The 19936-nt window shown below is 42.2% G+C and overlaps 1 protein-coding gene across 2 annotated transcripts in view; it reads right to left on the bottom strand.

Moving 5' to 3' along the window:
- Positions 1-6862: 6862 nt before the first annotated feature.
- Positions 6863-19936, bottom strand: part of LOC147902782 (V-type proton ATPase subunit d1) — a 52268-nt gene continuing 39194 nt past the window's right edge. Inside the window, exons 7-11 of one of the 2 annotated variants that reach the window (XR_015540856.1) lie at positions 8059-8118; positions 7854-7902; positions 7586-7720; positions 7232-7438; positions 6865-6988 (exon numbers count right to left, since the gene is read on the bottom strand). Coding sequence is in view for 1 of the 2 variants with exons in the window: in XM_087373161.1 (XP_087229287.1) it covers positions 7307-7438; positions 7586-7720; positions 7854-7902; positions 8059-8118 (376 nt within the window). In the remaining variant the exon portion in view is untranslated. Of the gene's footprint in view, positions 7439-7585; positions 7721-7853; positions 7903-8058; positions 8119-19936 lie in introns of both variants that reach the window. The other variant, XM_087373161.1, reaches the window with a different exon arrangement.

Raw genomic sequence — 19936 nt, 5'->3', positions numbered from 1 at the left:
AAGATGTTTGGGAGCAAAAGTCTCTCTCTCTCTCTCTCTCTCTCTCTCTCTCTCTCTCTCTCTCTCTCTTTTCTTTTTAACCTACCTATTGACATAAATAAATAAAGAATTATTTCAAAATACATAGATTACTTCAACAAAACTCTCTCTCTCTCTCTCTCTCTCTCTCTCTCTCTCTCTCTCTCTCTCTCTCTCTCTCTCTTTCTCTATCTCTATCTCTCTCTCTCTCTCTCTCTCTGCTACCCACTCACACAAACAAACAAGAAATTACTTCAAAATGCTTAGTTTAGAATATGATCTCCCTCCCTTCCCTTCTTTCCCTACTCCTTACACAAACAAAAGAAATATTATTTGAAATACTTATCTGCATATGATCTCTCTCTCTCTCTCTCTCTCTCTCTCTCTCTCTCTCTCTCTCTCTCTCTCTCTCTCTCAGGGCACTCACTATATAAAAACATGTAAATACATGTGAGTAAGCACATATTTAAAATACCCTATATTAAAAATTTGCCTTTATTCCATAAATGTTTACCCCTCTTCCATACCTATACACGTTGTAATCTTGAATTGAAAGGTCTCCTTCTTACATTTACATACTATAGTTATATTAGGTAAGCATTTTTTCAATCCCTCCTATCCATAAAGTGCCCATAAGTCACCCAATTTAATAATCCCCTTCTATGAACTAACTTGCTTACTGGGAGCTATGACATAAGCATTGCAATGAGAGTGGAATTCCAATTTTAGACTATCATAATCGACCTCAATGACAGAATCAGACCTCACAACCCCCATCTTGGTCCAATACCATGCAGCTCCAGTTGGATTGGTTGCAAGGCAATTGATTGTAACAACTAACACAATTTGTAGCTTGAGTACAAATGATGACTTGGATAATGATGAGGAATGGAGATGGTGAAGGTGATTTGAATTGATCGAAGTATCAAATAGTTTCCAAAGGCCACGGTCCAAGATTGTAAAATAATGATTAGTAAGCCATGAGCTAATTTATTTTATTAATTATGGATGAGAGCATATTAAGCCTTGTGATATTTTGAGCTCATGGAGCTATGTGGAGAAATCCCTCTAATTGTGGACAAGGGATGCTTTTGGATGTAGCAAATCAAATGTGCAAATAGAAGTTTGGGCTCCATGGAGCATCATGCTCCTATTCATGTTACATATGTGTTGGTGAGGCCAGATCCCTCACTTGTAGATCCTCAGAACGTGTATGAAAAAGTATAACGGGTATTCAGAAGTCCATATTGTATTTAAAAAAAGTTAGATCTACCTTCCATGCACACAAATGTGTCATGGGAAAATGCATTAACTGCGGCATAAAGAAATTTGAATGCAACAAGATGCTTTGCAGGGATCTTCTTTGTTTATGAAAGACACACCTTGCAACATTTATCAAGCACAATTTCGTATATAGATGGAAGGAAAAACAATGCAAGAAATGCCTTCATGGATTTTTTGATACTGTGGTGGTCTCTGTTGTAGGCTTTGCTAAATATTACTCGTTTAAAGAAAACTAAAATTTAGTCTATGCACTGGCATTCAAGACAAGTGTGATAAGAAACATGACACTTTGTTCATTTAGCATTGTTTTTACTACATGACACATGGCTAAAAGATTAACAAGCCACTCTTAAGGCACATTAGGTATTGCTTGATAGAGTGGTGCCTCAACAAAGTTGAAACGTAGACTCCCTTTCTACTTTGTTGCTAGATTTGGGTCGATCACAAGGCTATGCAACATCTCCAAATCTAGCCATGGCAAGGGAAACATGATGGAGTAGGTGCTGTTAACAATAAAGAAGGCACTCACACATGAAGGACTGAAGGAAAATAGTGCCATTTTGAAATTACTATAGATGGCTAATTTTTTGAGGACCCACTTTTCTAATGGATGCTTCCAAATACTCATTTCAAAGAAGGTAAATAGAGTATTTTGGGAGATCAAAGAGGGTGACATGTAGAGAAATCATATCCGAGATTGAAAACTTGTCTAAAATTCACAGTCGATGCATTTTGTTAGTGGATATTCTATTCTTGACCCTTGTGCAATTAGAACTAGGATGTTGTCATGCCTTTGTTATTGCTGCATGCAAGGACATTAGAGGCAATGCACCAGTCAAAAATGTATGGAAATTTGGGAGTATTACACTCTTGTCCCCTTACAAGATAGGAAGGGTGGTGAAGAAGCAGATCAGTACTCATTCAATGAGAACAATGATGATGACAACACTGTCGAGACTTTCTAATTAAGTCATTTTGATGCCTTGCATGATGCTATCTCTGTTGGAGATAATTTGTAGTCATCTTAGAGAAATATAATGATAGCACCTCATCCATCATATGTGAGAAGAAATCCCGTCTCTCATGTCATGTCAAGTGTTGTGATATTTGCTGTATCTCAAGCATCGTAGGGTGTGTGAGATCTCCTCTCTCAGGACTCATGGTTCTTGGGCATATTCTTAGCTAGGAGACGTTGTTGTGGATTGAGTCATAGGGAAAGATTTGGCAGTGGCAGCGTAAAACACCATTGATACCAGAGTGTCTAAGACATGGTCGAGGTCTGATGGTCGAGGTCTGTATCATTCTCAAGGGAGGTTGGTAGCTCACAAGCCAAGTGGCTCATATAGACTTCATCAAAGGCATGTCAAAGTGTATTGGAACATGGGTGGGGGCTAACAGGTCTCATCCTATGGCTAGATTGGTTATTAATATGCTAAATGCTAAATAGGAGTGGTTGGCACCAAGTGGGGGTGAGGGACGATGAGAGCAAGTACATGTGATGCAAAGGCTAGGGAGCACATCAGCTAGTTCACTATAATCATTTCCCCTCCATGTGGAAAATAGATGAGTTTTTCTCTAGATAATGTCCATCTATGAAGACCATTATATATGATCAAGTCATGCGCTACTCCCATCTCCAGTAGGTGTTGTCCATATCCTTTGACTTGTGGTGCATCCTTTGAGTGCCTCGCTATCCTAAGCTTTGCTGGATCTAACTCTAGTACTCTAAGCGGTCAGCTCCAAAGTCAAGTAATACAATATTTCTACTCTCTATATGCACATTTAGGTCACCTAGGGGGAGAATCTTTCCCTGCCTAGAGAACTCTGTGATATTACCATATATTGCTTCTTATGGGTTGTGATGTATAAGAGGAAGTAGCACACTACAATGAAAATTCATATGTTAGGTGCCCATAACTTGTATCCACATGTGACATGCATGCTCCTCCTTCTATAGTATCACTAATATAAGTACTTTTAGATGTTCTCTAAAGAGGATTGCTACTCTCTAGAATCTCATATCCCAATGTCTCTCCTATGAGTCAAATCCCAGTTGTATCATGTCAATATAGGCATCCCTCTCTCTAGGCTCTCATGTGTCCCAATGTAGAAGATCACATCTCTATCAGTGTAGATCTCTGAAAAGCCCCTCGGGTTAGACCATATGGTACCATTATAGGTCTACACTACCATACTCAATCAATTCTCTAATCCCATCCGATAGTCCCAACACCATCATGTGCTATCTAGCTCCCCTTCTTCCTTTTTTCCCTTTCTACTCTCTCTCAAATAGTCACTCTACCATCTCTGTGCATTGCCCACTTCCACTCTTATCTTACTGCCATTACACATACCATCCCTTCCATCCAATGTTCTTCTTGTAAGAATATGAGATCATCATCCAAAAATGTCCTGGTACCCCTCATTTTTGCCCTCATGCTCATGAGTGGATACCTATCCACTGCTATCTCCTGGTTGGTACATCAACCTTCCACTCTCCAAGCTGTCTCAGTCAAGTTGAGCCCCATCTTGGTGAACAATATTGCAATTTCCCAAGAGCATAAGGGAAGCTTTGCAATAGGGTGAAAACTAGCCATTCTTGGCGGGGACATAAAAATTCTAACCATAAAAAATATGGGGAAGAGAGAGTAGGAAAGGAAGCCAATGGCCTAGCTTTACATGCATTGCATGAATTGGATGGATGCCAAACTCTGTGGGTGTTCAGTGGGCAACAAGTTGTTGGAAAAGAGTGCAATTAAACATAGGAAACATATGGAGGCTCATGGCTGCCAAAGTGGAGTAGTGAATGGCATGAGCTCAGTGATTGGATAACTTTTTTTTTGCATGCCATTGCACACAAAGAGTGGAAGTGGCTCTCACACTTATATATCGACAAGAGAGAAATATTTAAAAGAGTTCTTTTTTTGCTACATATTGATCACGACCTTGCCCAAAAAAACCATGTGGTTGCCAAGGAAGAGGAGGAAAGTGTCCTATATTGAATTGATTATATTATTAGAAAGTGATTTTGTGTCGTGTCTTCACCTTGTTTGCATGCCATTGCTTCTTGGAGTTGTTGAGAGAGCTATTGATAATTGTTTGTGGACTATTGGTCTTGCGGAGAAATTCACTTTGGACTATGGATCATAAAGTCCTGCTTATGGGTATATGTAGGGACACTTTCTATCATAAGGGAGACTCAAGATCTATGAAAGTCATAGGTTTCTACTCTCACCTCTAAAGGTTTTTAATTTGTACAAAGAGATGGACATGCCAACGTGATAACAAAAGCTACATTATATAATCCCATCGTGGATAATCTAGCTTGAAGCATACTTGTACAACTATAGTATGAGCATGTTTCTTTGCATCTCTTCCCTTTTCATATGATAAGCTTATGCTTTGTAAAAGGCATTGATGATAATGTATTGAATATTATGTTGGTGCCTCTTGAGTCAATTGAATTTGATTGGTGTGGGGAGAGGGTTGCCGGGTTTGTGGATTGTGTTTATCAGTAGACAAGTGCTGGTGGTTGTTAGTGCTTCTCTAAGCGGTATTAGGTCTTTTGTGCTCTATAGTGGCCTACCTATAGAGGTGTATCTAGTGCTCTATTCCTAGGCCTATCAACTATGGATTCAAAATGATTTGGAGTAAGCCCTCGGTCCCTCATCAAATCATATAGGAAGAGTTTGCTATGACACAAATTCATATTGGCCTTGCCTAGCTAGAGACTACTGAGGGGACTAGAGTAATCCAAACAACTAGCCAAAAGTGGGGTTAGCATAGCTTGGTATGCATGCATATCCATATGGTTTGAAAATCATGGTATTGACATGGACTACCTTCCCCGCTTCTAGTACAACTTGGATGCCATGTCCCTCTAGATCTCACATGATGAGATCAATCATATCATATGGTTGGATCTACTCCAGCTCTATACATCACAGACTTGGGGGGGAACTAGGAGTTTCCACCAAGATTCAGTGAGCGTATTAGAGGATGGAGTCATTATCAGACCACAGTTTTTGGAGGATAGATGGGTCTCACTTGTACTAAGGATTGCCATCACATAAGTGCCAGTCTCATTCCATGAGCTGAGAATAAAGGTAGGGAGAGCCATAGTCACACCTAGAGAGCAGTAGATCTGCATATTATGCATATTGGTAGAGGTGGAGGTAGAGGAGCACTTCCTATATACTTGCCCGTGTTTAGATTAAAAATTCCCATCAACAATTAAGCCATACAATCAATTCCATCAATTACATAAAAAGTTAAAAAAGGAAAACAAACAAGGTGGACAAAGCAAAATCCAGGATGAGGGAAGGCCTCAAACTGTCCAAGGAGAATGTGCATCATCGCAATGTTAACTAGAATATTTTACAAGATTTGAGAGTGTGGTTCCACTTGCACTTTGACTTCTTAGAAGCACACATCATATTGACTGATATGTGCAATCACCCTGAAAGATATTAATCTTTAGTATTTGGCTTATGTGAATTGCTATAAATAAGCTTACTCAGCCAGTAACTCCTCTATTTGTGACTTGTCGACACTCAAATGCTACGAGGCAATTAAAGGATTGCCTTGATCAAAAATATGCTAGTATAATGATCAAAAGAGGGTATCATGGATGAATGATCGAAAGAGGGTATGATGCATGAAAGAGGCTGCCCAAGAATGAGAGTTGTGGCTGAGCCAATTTAAGCTGTTTTCCATGAGGATAAGATAAATTTCATGTAATATGCAAGTTGGCAAGTGACAATATTCTTGGAAGGAGGAGCTTCCTATTCCATGTCCCTTTTTGCAGCGTTTTCTTTTTTCTGAGTCTTTTTTGCTTCCCATATGTAATTAAATTAGACAAGCACACGCTTACATTCTCCTTTTCCATTATTTTCTGCCCCTCCTGCATACATACTGTCTGCATGTCAAATGTCTTTGCAGTTCAAGACTTCTTACTGCTTATCTTTGCACTACTGCAAGTATCAAAACTGTGACCCATTATCCCCATAAACGAGTGGCCTCATTCTGAGCCTCTGGGATCTCAGGCTTCTCCTCACTTGAGTTTAACACTGGCACTGCTGAGAATAACTGCTTTGTATACCAGATTCACTACAACACACCGATCCTAAAAGATTTTGTCACTACAATTGGTATGCCCAGACTTCAGATTCCTTACAGCCCCTTCAGCACCCACCACCACCAACCAGCATCCAGCATTCTTAGCGTCTGATCCAGACTCCCCCTCAGCCTAATACGTCATAAACTGTCACTCCAGCACTACTTACTCAAGACTGTATACATATATTTTTTAAGTGACATGTACTACGTCTCATAAAATAAGAAATACAAAAGGAGGTGGCCTGGCAAGACGTTCCAATCACCAGATCTACCATTACAACAAATGGGAAGGCTCATAAGCCGGCTGAAAAAAGTACTCTGAATGGTGGGGCTCATAAGCCAAAAAAATCCTGGCTGAAAAGGGAAGAGAGAGAGAGAGAGAGAGAAAGAGAGAGAGAGAGAAAGAGAGAAAGGCTAATGTCCTCATCAACACCCAGCATAAGCTGCTGCCAGTGTTTCAGAAGATTCCACGATCTCTACACAGAACCCAATTTCTTAACTAGCCAGTCCTGTTGTAACAGCTTTCTTCAAACTCGTCCATTTGTCTTTGAAAGGAACCACTACAAACCTGTAGGTCATATCCCCATCCAACTTCAATATGAAACCCGCGATTCATATTTTAAAAAACTACAAGAATTCACATGCAGCTGAGCAAATGCTTGTTTTGAACCCTTCCTCAATGATCATTGATTTTCCCATTTTCATAAGACATTCTCTCGAATTTAGAAGCAGTCATGCCTCAGAAGCAATATACATTATCCAGTGTTGATACATGCCAAAAAGCTTCGTTTCAAACTAGACAATGCCATACCAGAAGCCATGAATGGGGCCTGGTCATTATGCATTTTGATGTTCTGTAAAAATTCCATAATGTTGAGAAAGCACTCTAAAATATGAACACAATGCCATCGTGGATACGGGACTTTTGATTCTGAGCTACACATTCAGATATCCACATCAAATTTCTGATCTCCTGCTCTCGTAATCGCATATATGCGAAAAAAACTCCGTAGTGAAACTGGATTCCAACAATTAAGGTTGCAAGGACCTGAGTTAGTACATTTCAGCCGAGGATGCCTAGTGCTACAAGAAACAGTCACCATCTAGCTGATGATCCTTCCAGCCAAATAATTCACTATAAGGATCACAATTCAACACTAATTACCTGCTGTTCAAAAGCCAAGCACAGTCTCTTAACTTCCTCCTCATAGAAGCCTTTATCCAGCATTTGGCTTTCACCATAAGACAGTCTTGCAAATATTGAATTATAAGTTGGATATTTCTCCATCACAGCACGGACCTGCTAGGATGAATTGAAATATCTAAGGGTTTCGTATGAGTTTAACAAGCCAGAATACTGAGCAACAACATATCATTGTATTCAACCATGTAACAGCAATGTACAAGAGATAAGCAGCCCAAAGACAAATCACCTGATCAAAGTCCTCACATACAGCAAGATCCTCATGGCCATAGGGACACCTGTCACATCATTATAAGCAACCTTAGGACACAAAAGACTTGCAAAAGCAGTCCCTACCATCATTGATAAACTTCTGGTGAGATGCTGTTACAATTGGAATGCAAAAGATCTGCATGATCACACCAAAATCTCCAGCTTGGAGCAAAATCACTTACAATAACCCGAAGTTGGAATAGAGCTTCCGTCTATCCTCACGAGTGAGCTCTGTACCAATGCTGTTCACAAAACCAAGAGAAGTTCAAAAGCTTATGATTACTATATAGTAGCTGTAAAAAGTTAATGCAGCAGACAGTTATTACATGAACATAATGTATGGTGTTTCCAAAAGATGTGAAAGTATAAGTACAACGGAGGTCATCTTCTCTGGTGGGTGGAAAATGGGCTAGGACAAAAGGGAACGTTCAACTTTGCCAGAAACCCAGTTAGAACATTAGCATATTCCCAAGACATTCCCTTAAGAAAAGGGTAAAGGACACCCGTGGCATAGTCATTTCTAACCTTCAAATCGCACGTCACAAGGTATGCATATGGCTAGTCAGACACATGGCATTAAATCTCCGTAGGTACTAGGATGTTAACATCTTATCACAATTACATAAAGAAAGGCAACAACATCCAAAAGTGAATTATAGTCATCGTTTCAGGCTACTTGAGAATCTTTGAAGTACATCTATTCCATGAGTATCTAAGAGTAGGTACAATCTCATGCCAGATCTGTGACGTGGTCTATGTGTCTTCCTACTGGGGGTCAATTCTCCACCCTTTTACCTTCGCTGTAGCTTAGTTTCTCATGTGTAAGGCCCCCAAATGAGGAGAATACATGAGCATGTAGTGTAGATGAAGATGAGATGCATAAGCATCAGTATGCAGCCATCAATCATCTTTTGATGAGATAGGCTGTGTGTTCAGGACAGCATATGGTGGTCCAGATCATCTCCATGCATCCAGAAGGATGTGGAGTTGCCAAACAGCCGCCCAAGATGATGATGTGACATCCTAGCCACATGGGCAGCACTCTGAGGTGCTCACACAGCCGATGGGACTGGCAGCTGTAAGGCACGGATGTGGAGTGCCCGCAGGCTGTTGACATGGCAAAATGCCACACGGACCTATACAGCATGAAGCGGAAACACGTGGAGGGGATTCGATCAAACAACAGGAATGGCGGGTGTGAATACAAAGACGAGGGCACACCACAACCCTCAAGAATATATATTAGGATAGGATAGGCATTTGGGTGGAACCGGTTCAAAGTGAACCGTGTTCACACTGTGTATGAGGTGGCACAGGGCCTTAACCCCAACAACCTCCCACCTGAAGGCAATGTGCCTCAAAAAAAAATTACAGCAAGTACATATAAAATGTACAAGGCCTATCCAACACCCATCAGTGTCCTGCAATGTGCAAATCGCTCTGCTGGCAAGGGCTTAGTGAAAAGATCAGCAGGGTTATCATCAGTATGGATTTTGACAAGTTCTAACAACTTGTCATGCAATACCTCACGAATAAAGTGGTACTTAACATCAATGTGCTTGGTCTTCTCATGAAAGACCGGATTCTTTGCCAACATAATAGCACTCTGGCTATCACAATGCAAAGAAGGAATATCCCCTGAAAAACCCAAGTCTCCCACCAGACGTGAAAGCCATATGGCCTCCTTGCAAGCCTCAGTGGCTGCAATATACTCTGCCTCCGTGGTAGACAATGCTCTGCATCTCTGTAACCTGGATATCCATGAAATAGCACCACCTGTGAAAGTAAACACGTAGCCCGTGGTGGACTTACGATTGTCTACATGCCCTGCATAATCTGAATCTGTGTATCCATGCACTTGTGCATCTTGCTTGCCAAAACATATGCACACATCTTGAGACCCCTTAAGGTATCTCAATATACCCTTAATTGCCTCCCAATGTCTCTTACCGGGGTTAGCCATATATCTACTGACTACTCCCACTGCAAAAGCAATATCTGGTCTAGTGGCAACCATGGCATACATCAGACTGCCACATGCAGAAGCATAAGGAATTTTGGCCATATTAGCCCTTTCATCATTTGACTGAGGGCTGTCCTTTTGGCTGAGTTTCAAATATGGAGGCAATGGTGTGCTCAAAGCCTTTGCCTTATCCATATTGAACCTGTCCAAAACTTTGCCAATGTACTCTTTTTGAGAAAGATAGAGTAAACCCTTTGACCTGTTCCTCACAATTCGCATACCAAGAATGTGATTTGCATCACCAAGATCCTTCATGTCGAAGGTTTTGTGCAGTGCCTTCAAGGCATTCATATCAATAGATGAATTCCCAGCAATAAGCATATCATCCACATAAAGAATGAGTATAAGAAGACTACCATCTCTTGTCTTCTTAGTGTAGAGGCAATGATCATGATCAGACCGTCTGAATCCTTGTGCTTTCATGAAAGCATCAAACTTGTGATACCACTCTCTGGGTGCCTGCTTGAGGCCATAGAGACTCTTCTGCAATTTGCATACAAGCCCTTCTTTTCCCTTGACTTGATATCCCTCTGCTTGCTGCATATAAATATCCTCGTGAAGGTCTCCATGAAGGAAGGCTGTCTTCACGTCCATTTGGACAAGATCCATGTCCTGACAAGCAACCAAAGCTAAAACAGTGCTTAATGTAGTCATCTTGACTACAGGAGAAAAAATTTCATCAAAGTCAACTCCCTTTTCCTGCTTGAACCCCTTAGCAACTAATCTTGCTTTGTACTTGGGCTTAGCATCCCCTGGAGTGATCTTCAACCTATAGACCCATTTGCATGGTAGGACTTTCTGGCCTGTAGGCAGCTGCACTAGATTCCATGTCTGATTCTTCTCAAGAGATTGCATTTCTGAAGCCATGGCTTTCTGCCAATTCTTTGCGTCTTCCCTCTTCATGGCTTCTTTAAAGCACGAGGGCTCACCACAATCTGTCACCATGATGTAATCATCAAGTGCATTTACCCCTGGAACAAACCTATCAGGCATACGAGACACCCTGGTGCTCCGCCTAACCCAACCATCTTGATTAGGTGGCTGATTTACTTGCAGTTCCTGCATATTTTGGGGTTGTACAGCCTGCTCTGGAAGCACATCTTGCTGAATCTCAGGCTGCATTTGTGGTTCTTCCTATGGAGGATAATATGGAGCATTAAAAGCCGGAGGTGGCTGCTGATTTTGACCATTTTGGACAGCATTTTGATTGGCATTTTGTGGTTGTGCTGAAGGTCCTTCCTCCTCAAAAATGACTCTTCTCACTCCAATGATATTGATAGGCTGTTTTTGCATCCTATCTTCTCGAAAAATCACATCATTGCTCCTCACAATCTTGTGAGATTCAGGGTCCCACAACCTGTAACCCATCTCTCCATTGTCACCATACCCAAGAAAAATACACTTGCGTGACTTTGGGTCTAACTTGCTGCGTATTTCCCTTCTGATATGCATAAAGGCCTGGCAGCCAAACACCTTGAGATGTTTGTAAGAGGGTGGCTTTCCGGACCACATTTCTCCAGGTACCTTCAAATCCAAGGCACGGTTGGGTGACCTATTGATGAGATGTACTGCTGTCTTAACAGCTTCTGCCCAAAAACCATGGGTCAATCCTGCTTGTGAGAGCATGCTGAGAGTCCTCTCTTGAATGGTCCTATTTGCCCTTTCAGCCACGCCATTTTGTGGAGGATTGTAGGGAGCAGGCAACTCCCTCTTTATCCCCTTCTCATCACAAAATGTAGTAAATTCCCTTGAGAGGTATTCCCCTCCATTATCAGACCTGAGGCATTTGAGCTTCTTTCCTGTCTGATTCTCAACAAGTGCCAACCAAGTCTTGAAGACTTTGAACACATCACTCTTTTGCTTAATGGGATAGACCCATATCTTCCTTGATGCATCATCAATAAAGGTGACAAAATACTTGGCACCGCCCAAAGAAAGATTGGGCATTTCACATACATCTGTATGTACTAAAGTTAGGACTTCTTGTTTAACATTTCCAGCCTTTTTATGGGCTGATTGCTTATGTTTGCCATAAATACAATGATCACATGCTGAAAAATCAGAAAAATTAAGTCTCGGCAAGTAACCCAAAGAAGACAATACTTTCATTCCTTTCTGGCTTATATGGCCCAACCGGCTATGCCACAATGAAGTGTGTGGCTGCTCGGTCACATGGATTACATTAGCATCAACACCCTCAACATACAGTGGATACAAGGTGCCTGATTTGCAGCCCTTGGCCACAACCATATTTCCCTTAAGCACCTTCCACATAGAATGACCAAATTGGGTGAGATACCCTGCATCATCAAGCTGCCCAGTGGATATCAAGCTCTTCCTGAGCTGTGGCACATGTCTCACATTGTGCAATACAAATTCAGAACCATTTGGGAATTTTAAATGTACATCCCCAATACCAACAACGTCACAGGCATAATCATTCCCAAGTTTCACGCATCCTTTCTTCCCTGCATCATACGAAGCAAACCACTGCTCATGAGGAGTAACATGATAGGATGCACCTGAGTCTAATAGCCAATCCTGTGCATATGAGCCATCATTGGCCACAAGAAAAGAACTATCACCAGAGGAGGCAACAAGTATGACATCGTCATTATCTTCATCACTGCATTGAGCTCCTCAAGTATCTCTCTCTTGCATAAACTATTCTTGGTGAAAGATTGTTTCCACTTCGTCCATCATATGCATAGGGGATTCTCTCAGACTTTCATCAACTCTCCTCTAAGAACCTGTCTACCATGGACATACTGGCCCCTTTAGAGAAACTTTGGAGATATCTCCTACGAAAAACCATTGGCAGATGCAATCTAGGTATTAATATATCCAGTTACATGGCGCTGCCTCCAAAAGCAATGACTGACTGTGTGGCACCCACAGCAGTGATCGCTTGTTGAGGCAAATCCTGTCAAGTACAAAGGCCAAACCAAATATGGCTAAACCAAGAGAAATCCCAAGAGATAGTGGGCTGCACTCTCTCGGTGTGGATGGCAGAACTGAAACCTCTATAGCCATGTACCCACTGCTATGTTGCAATCCTAAATAAGCCACAGGGAACCAATTGTCAGTGAATGGCACCTGTGAGCAAACATCATCTCCCAAGCGATTATGTGATCAATCTAGTGACAACGGCTACTAGGCTGATGTTGCCTGGAGAAGCCAAGTATCGCGTAACTAATCCTAATGATGTATGAGCTGTATAATTTTGTCAGTGGAATCCATTTGTGGTCATCTCAACCGTGGAGAGCCCAACAAAGCTGAGAGTGGGAACTACCAATGCCTCTACTCTTGACCGAATTCAAGAATGTACAGAAGCTCAACTTGGCAGGGATCGATGAACATAGCTTACCATGATCCTGTGCCACTGTAGAAGATGTGCCTCCATATGCTCATGCGGTAGCAAACAAGCACATCCTCTAATGAAAAGCAGGCAGACTAAGAAGAAATTTCACCCTGAGTGACAGGTGTGGCTACAAAGTCCATCTCCAATCTTGCAGGATCGGTCTTTGCATGACTGAAAACCACAATTATGCATATGCTTCTTTGAGAGTCCTGCACAATCACATTTGGCTCTTTAACTTGAAAGCCTGTTGGATAACCATCAAGTAGGACAAGGGACTTCTAAAGGAGAGAGGCTATCGAAAAGTCAACTCCGATTTTCTGACCTCATAAAAATACAACAGAGCAATCATTTCATTCTTATAGCAGTTCTATGATTCCCTTGCATGGGTATTGTGTAGATTTGAACCATTAAAACCTGATTTTTTTCCACATGCTTCTCCTATGTCATTGAAACCTGACTTTTTTCCACATACTTCTCCTATGTCTCACTTTCTTAATATAGCAGATGGTAGTATGTATGCATGTGTCCACCAATTTCAAAACCATGTGCTCTCGATAGTTCGTTCAAGATTCAAGCTGTTGTCATCATGTTGTCTCGCTCAACTTTATTATATCCCTATTTGTTTTGGACCATAGACGTTAATTAACCTATGTTTGTCCATGGATTAATTGATTTATTTGAGTTAATTAGTTGTCTTCAGTGGGAACATAAGACAACTCAATATCACCTGTTGATAATCACTCTTGATAGTAAACCTCAATGTACTTTGTACGAGCATGGAAAACTGGATTCCGTGCAATAGCCAAAGCACTCTGACTATCAGTGAAGATGACGGTAGGAGCAATCTGGCATGCACAAAGATCTGCAAGTAGCTTCCAAAGCCAAACACACTCCACTGCAGCTGTAAAAGGTATTTTGTACTCAGCTTCACATCTAGAAGTAGCAACTATACTTTGCTTCTTGCTAAACCAAGAAACACATGAAGTACCAAGCATAAAACAGTTGTGACACACGAGTGTGAGAACAACCAACCCAATCACTATCAGTGAATCCATGCATGACAAGTGAAGTATCAGCCCCATAAAGAAGGCCTACATGCTGAGTGCCTTTAAGATATATGAAAACACGCTTCACGGCATGCCGATGGTGCATAGATGGGCTGTGCATATATCTGCTCAACTGTGAGACAGCATACTGTAGATCAGGTCTCCTATGGCATAGGTAAATCAAACAACCAACTGCCTGCTGATAGAGAGTGACATCGCATGTACCGCTGCCATCCTCAGAAGAGAATTGAAAACCAGCCTCTAATAGTGTGGACACTGGCTTGCAATCCTCAAACTGAAAACGCCGCAAAAGCTGTCCAATGTACTTGGATTGTGACATCAAAATGCCCCCCTCACTGCTAGCAAATTGGATGCCCAGATAGTAGTGCAGAAAACCAAGATTAGACATAGCAAATGTTTGCTGCAAATCAATCTTAAAATCGGCAATTTGCTGAGCATGTGTCCCAGTCGCAAGCATATCATCCAAATCAGCAAATCTGTCCCACGCTTGCGGATGTAAAGGGTAGCCTCTGTGGGGCTGTTCTGAAAGTCAAGGGTGAGCAAATGAGTATGAATTCTCGAATACCAAGACCGAGGTTCCTGCTTCAATCCATAGAGGGCCTTTTTCAAGCGGCATACCTTGCTTTCAGAACCTTCAACCTCAAAGCCAGGAGGTTGGGAAACATAGACCTCTTCCTGCAAATGCCCATGAAGGAAAGCTGTCTTAATATCAAGATGATGTATCTGCCAATGAAAGTGGGCAGCAAAGGCAATAACAACACGAATAGTAGTGATCCTGGAAGTGGGAGCAAAAGTCTCCTCAAAGTCAATGCCATGCTGCTGAGCATAGCCCTTAGCAACAAGACAGGCTTTGTAATAATCCACTGAACCATCAACTTTCCGTTTGATTTTGTAAACCCACTTAGTTCCAATGGCATTCTTGCCATGAGGCAAATCACACAACTCCCAAGTGTTATTCTGATGGATAGAATCCAATTCAACTTGCATGGCCTTCATCCAACAATCATTCTGAAAGGCATCTTGATGACATAAGGGCTCTTCATTGCATGCTGTAGCAACCAAAGCATAAGCAACAAAACTAGCATGCTCTTTCTGGACAGCTGCTCTCGTACGAGCTGGCAGAGGAGTATCTTGTTTGTTGTCTTTTAATGTGTCAAGGAGCCAACGGGATACCTTTTTGGGCTCTTGAATTTCTGCTCTTTCTTGGTCAAGAGCCCTATGCAAATGATCCTGATCAATGATAGGCATATCAGGCTGAATTTCTGCTATGTCCAGAGTAACTCCTCGTCTCTGACCGTCTCCTCGAAGGACAGTTGTGATAGGGGACGTCAATAGTGTGTGCTCTAGTTGCTCTTCGTGTCGCGTGTGGTCTTTGTGTCCCTCTCTTAACGGCACCGTTTTGGCTCTCTCTGCTGATCCAGACTGCCCTCATGTCAACTAGCTCCTCTCTACTTTGATGTGCTCAGGAGTTGACTCAAATGCATAGAAGTTTGTGACACGTTGTTGTGTTGGGTCAGCCTCTGTATCCCATGGCCTGGTCGCCTCGTGTTCTCTGATCTGTTGTAGTTGTATCTCCATGTGTCAGTGCATTTCAATCCGATATAGCCCAATGTAGACCTGTTCATGGAAGTGGATCAGCCATGAGAGTGGACCGAAGCCGCTTCCCTCTTGGTGGAGACAGTGGTATCGCCTTGGATCTCATAGTAGACTGGGCATGCACATAGGAAATGCTTCTCGGTCTGAACCACTCCCAATATGCATAACATAAAGATCCAATGCTCTCTGGGTATACCTATAGTTCTCCCCGTCTCAATCTTGAACTGATGGGACAAGACCGGCATCTGTCCAATGGCAATCCTCAGTGCATGTGAGACTCATTTGTCCTTGAGATACTGGGGTCGGATGATGAATCTCTCTACTCTCGGGAAGTGGTCATGATAGAACTGGATCTTGGTGGGGAACTCCTAGTCCCCTCCCCAAGTCCGAGATGTATGGAGCTGGAGACCGTATGATATGGTTAATCTTATCTCATGGGATCATTGACTAAGGTAGCGTGTCCATGCTATACTAAAAAGGGGGAAGCCTATCCATCTGAATACCGTGCCTAGCAAACCATATGGATATATGTGCATACCATGTGTCTACCTCGCTCTTTGCTAGTTGTCTTGATAACTCTAAAGGCTAGCATCAGTAGTCTTCAGTGAGGAAGGCCCAAACTCATGTCACTGTCTAAAAGATGGCATCAACCCAGTGAAGCACGGTGCTTGAGGTGTTGAAGATCATAACCTTGGTCTTCCCAAGATTGACTATCAAGTCTGTCTCCCTGAGAACACCTCTCGGGCCTCCAGATGTCTCCGCAGCTCGATATGAGGACTATGTCATTAGCATATAGCAATATCTGTATCATGAGGTTGGGTAGTGTTGATCCCTCGCACCCTAGGCGGTCTATGAAGGATGCGATCTCATCAAAGTAGAGTCTGAAGAGAGTTGGTGAAAAGGGGCAATTAGAGAGAGAGAGAGAGAGAGAGAGAGAGTCTATTAACGTCCACGGGAGACCAAAAGGTCTATGGGACAACATGAAAACCAACTAGTACATCAGCTTAGGGAGGGCACAGGGCAGCTCCCAAGGAGTGCAACTCCATTTTATTTAAAGTACCTACGTGATAGCCTATAAAACCTACATATATATAGCTGGCCATACATAAGTTTAAGAGTGTGAGTCTTTTGGTTTTGATTTAAACTCTTAAATGAGTGCTACTCACTTCACAATAGACTGCCCATTTACTGGTAGTAGGGGCGTTCCTGTATGGCAGTTTCACCTTGTGACGTTTTCGCCCATGTTGCGGCTTGCTGATATTGTGATAAATTCTTTCTATATTAAGTGGTGGATTGCCCTATCAGCTAGATTGTCTAAGCATTTTTGCTTAGAAATGCTCGTTTGGGAGAGAGAAAAAATGAAATCATTACAGTATTCACAAGCGATTTTTAGCTGAAATGATGAGAATGTGGACTACATTTCGATTAGCCTTCTCCTTTAGCTACCTTGTCATGGCTGAGTCTGCCCTTCACCTTCGGAGTGCTGAGAGAAACTCAGTACGGAGACCTTTGTATAGATGGATGCTCAAATATTTGTGCGTTTGTCGATGTTTATGTGTGAGATCATATGTGACATTGTGATGTCATAGTAGCTAGTCCCTGCTATGCTTGATGGAGTTTATGGTTTTCAACCTTGTGAGTGACTGTCATGAGATTGAACTTCACACATGTTCCTTTTCAATTATTTACCCACTTCATCTTATGGGCGGACTGTCTAAATCTATCCTGGTAGCTCTAAAAGAGTCCTGGCAAGAAAGAAATTAATCTGTGGTATATCATGAACATATCACACAAGTTCACAATCCAAACCACACATATTCACAAGAATATCATAGAAAGTGAACCAACCAGTTTGGCATCAAGTGCCATCTGAATCATGTGGCAGTGACCGCAGTTCACCACTTCCTGTTTTTGTTCTAGCAGGTAACCGCAGTATGCTATCCTGTCTCGGATGTAGGGATACTCCCTTTGATGAGTTGTCATGTAAGAGTGGCATATACTGCTATTACAAGAATGTGCCACATGTTCAATAAGACTGGTGTTGCATATGTATATGATTTGCGGAGCCATGGATAGCAAACCATATCCAACAGATTCAACAGAGTCTGCCATTTTCTTACATGTACCTGTATATTCAAGATTACAAGATAAACAAGATATACATGCAATATATGATTTGCTAGAGCTGCAGGTAACCAACTCATATACCATGTACGGATAGTCTCACAGTGACTAGACACTGATCTAGAAGTCCTGCGACAGATATACCATCAGCAAGTGGTACCTCAGATAAGACATACAGTGTCACCAAACAACCTCTAGATATTCAGAGCACTCTAAACCAAGGGAGTGGAGGTGCTACCCCCCTCTTGAGCATCAGGCAATGCTCCAGACGCACGCTCTGCTAGGCCTGAATGAGCCCCAACCAAAGTCGGCTCAAGCAGAAAAGTAGAGTTGCATCAACTGAGGTGAATCTGCCAGTTCACCTCCTCCATCCACATCACATCCAAATAGCGACGGGGAAACTCTACCACTGTGTGCCAATAAATGTTCTTGAATCAAGATCTGATCACGTTCCTCTATCTCTGTCTGTTCCTCATGAGGCATATACTTTGTCACATCCTCTGCTTTCATTGCACAACATCTTGGCTGAATTCTCTTAGCAACTGCAGGCCTTATCTCTTGAGAGAGATGGTGATATCCATGATCCCAGCATCATCCACAACAACCACAGATCTCACCCCCTTAAGAAAGTTGGTGATGTCCGAGCAACGGAACCATTGTAGCTGGCCTTCGGGAACTCCAAAGAGCGGTGAACAGATAATAACCAGCAAATACTTAATTTTCAGCCATTTAGAAACTCCCACATCAAATTAAAATAATTTCAAACACAATAACCGAGAGCTAGATTTCCCCCATCTTGCACCGGACACCAGATTGGCCCTAAACTTAGCGCCCCTTTCGGTATTTCTTTATCTTTCATTCAGAAGGCATTCTAATACAAGCAGTGCATCGGCCCATAGACAGCCAACTGAATAATCCATTCACAGGCACTTTCGTCCTGCTATGCAATCACAGCAAAAGGCATCCTAGTGCAGTATAACATTCCATAACGGCCCTTCTTCCAAATCTTGCTGCGAGTCCTAGCAAGACAGAGGCCAACAAAACAACCACACCTGGCTGTTCCTGGCATCACCAAGTTTGGAAGTAAATCGAGTTGCCTCAAAGCTCCAAACTGCTTGGAAAAGTGAGATTTTGATAGGCTCCTGGCCTGGAAAGCTCCTGGAAGAAGATTTGGGCCTCTGGGAAGGCATGAACAGTAGGCATGCAGCAAAAACGAAGGCTCTTGGCACAAAAACGAATTTCGTTTTTGAGCTTCTGGCAGCCCACCAACAGCCTACAGACTGCCCTGGTCGCCAAAAATCAGCAAGACGATGTGATAGAATAGCCCTAGAGCACTTTCCCAGCCTGTGACTTGCCTCTCCCTGTTCTTCTGTGGTCCTAGGAACTGCTTCAAAGCCAATTTCGCCCTTTTTGTCTTGCTCCTCAAGCCAACTTGCTAAACGTGGCCCTTGAGCTATTTTTACCACTCTATAACCTTCCGTCCCTTGCCTTGGACCATGGAATTAATAGCACTGAATTGTCCTTTACAATTTTAATCAATTTGAGGCCAGGTCAATCACCGTCAATTCCTAAAATTTTAGAAATTCAGGAAACTTCCTCTAAGAGTTTCATATAAAACTCCTGGGAACTATTAATATAGAGGATGCTCACGAGTTCCTCCTCGTGTTGTACAAGAGATGTCGTTTCATGTGTCTCACCTAAGCGCTTGACATCATTATCATACCAATCATTTCAGGGAACAGACCCTTCTTGTAAGGCATCTGTAGATTTGACTGTGCAAGGAGGTGAAGGTTGTGCAACTAGGTGGATAGAGAGAGTGAGGAGGTGTGCTTTTGTGGTCTGGTTACCAATAACCTACAGAAACACAGACAAGCAGTAACTTTGTACAT

Source organism: Dipteris shenzhenensis, chromosome 4, assembly GCF_047967505.1.
Source record: "Dipteris shenzhenensis isolate YYH24624 ecotype China chromosome 4, Dip_SZ_1.0, whole genome shotgun sequence".
NCBI lineage: Eukaryota > Viridiplantae > Streptophyta > Polypodiopsida > Gleicheniales > Dipteridaceae > Dipteris > Dipteris shenzhenensis.
This window is presented reverse-complemented; position numbering and strand designations above follow the sequence as displayed.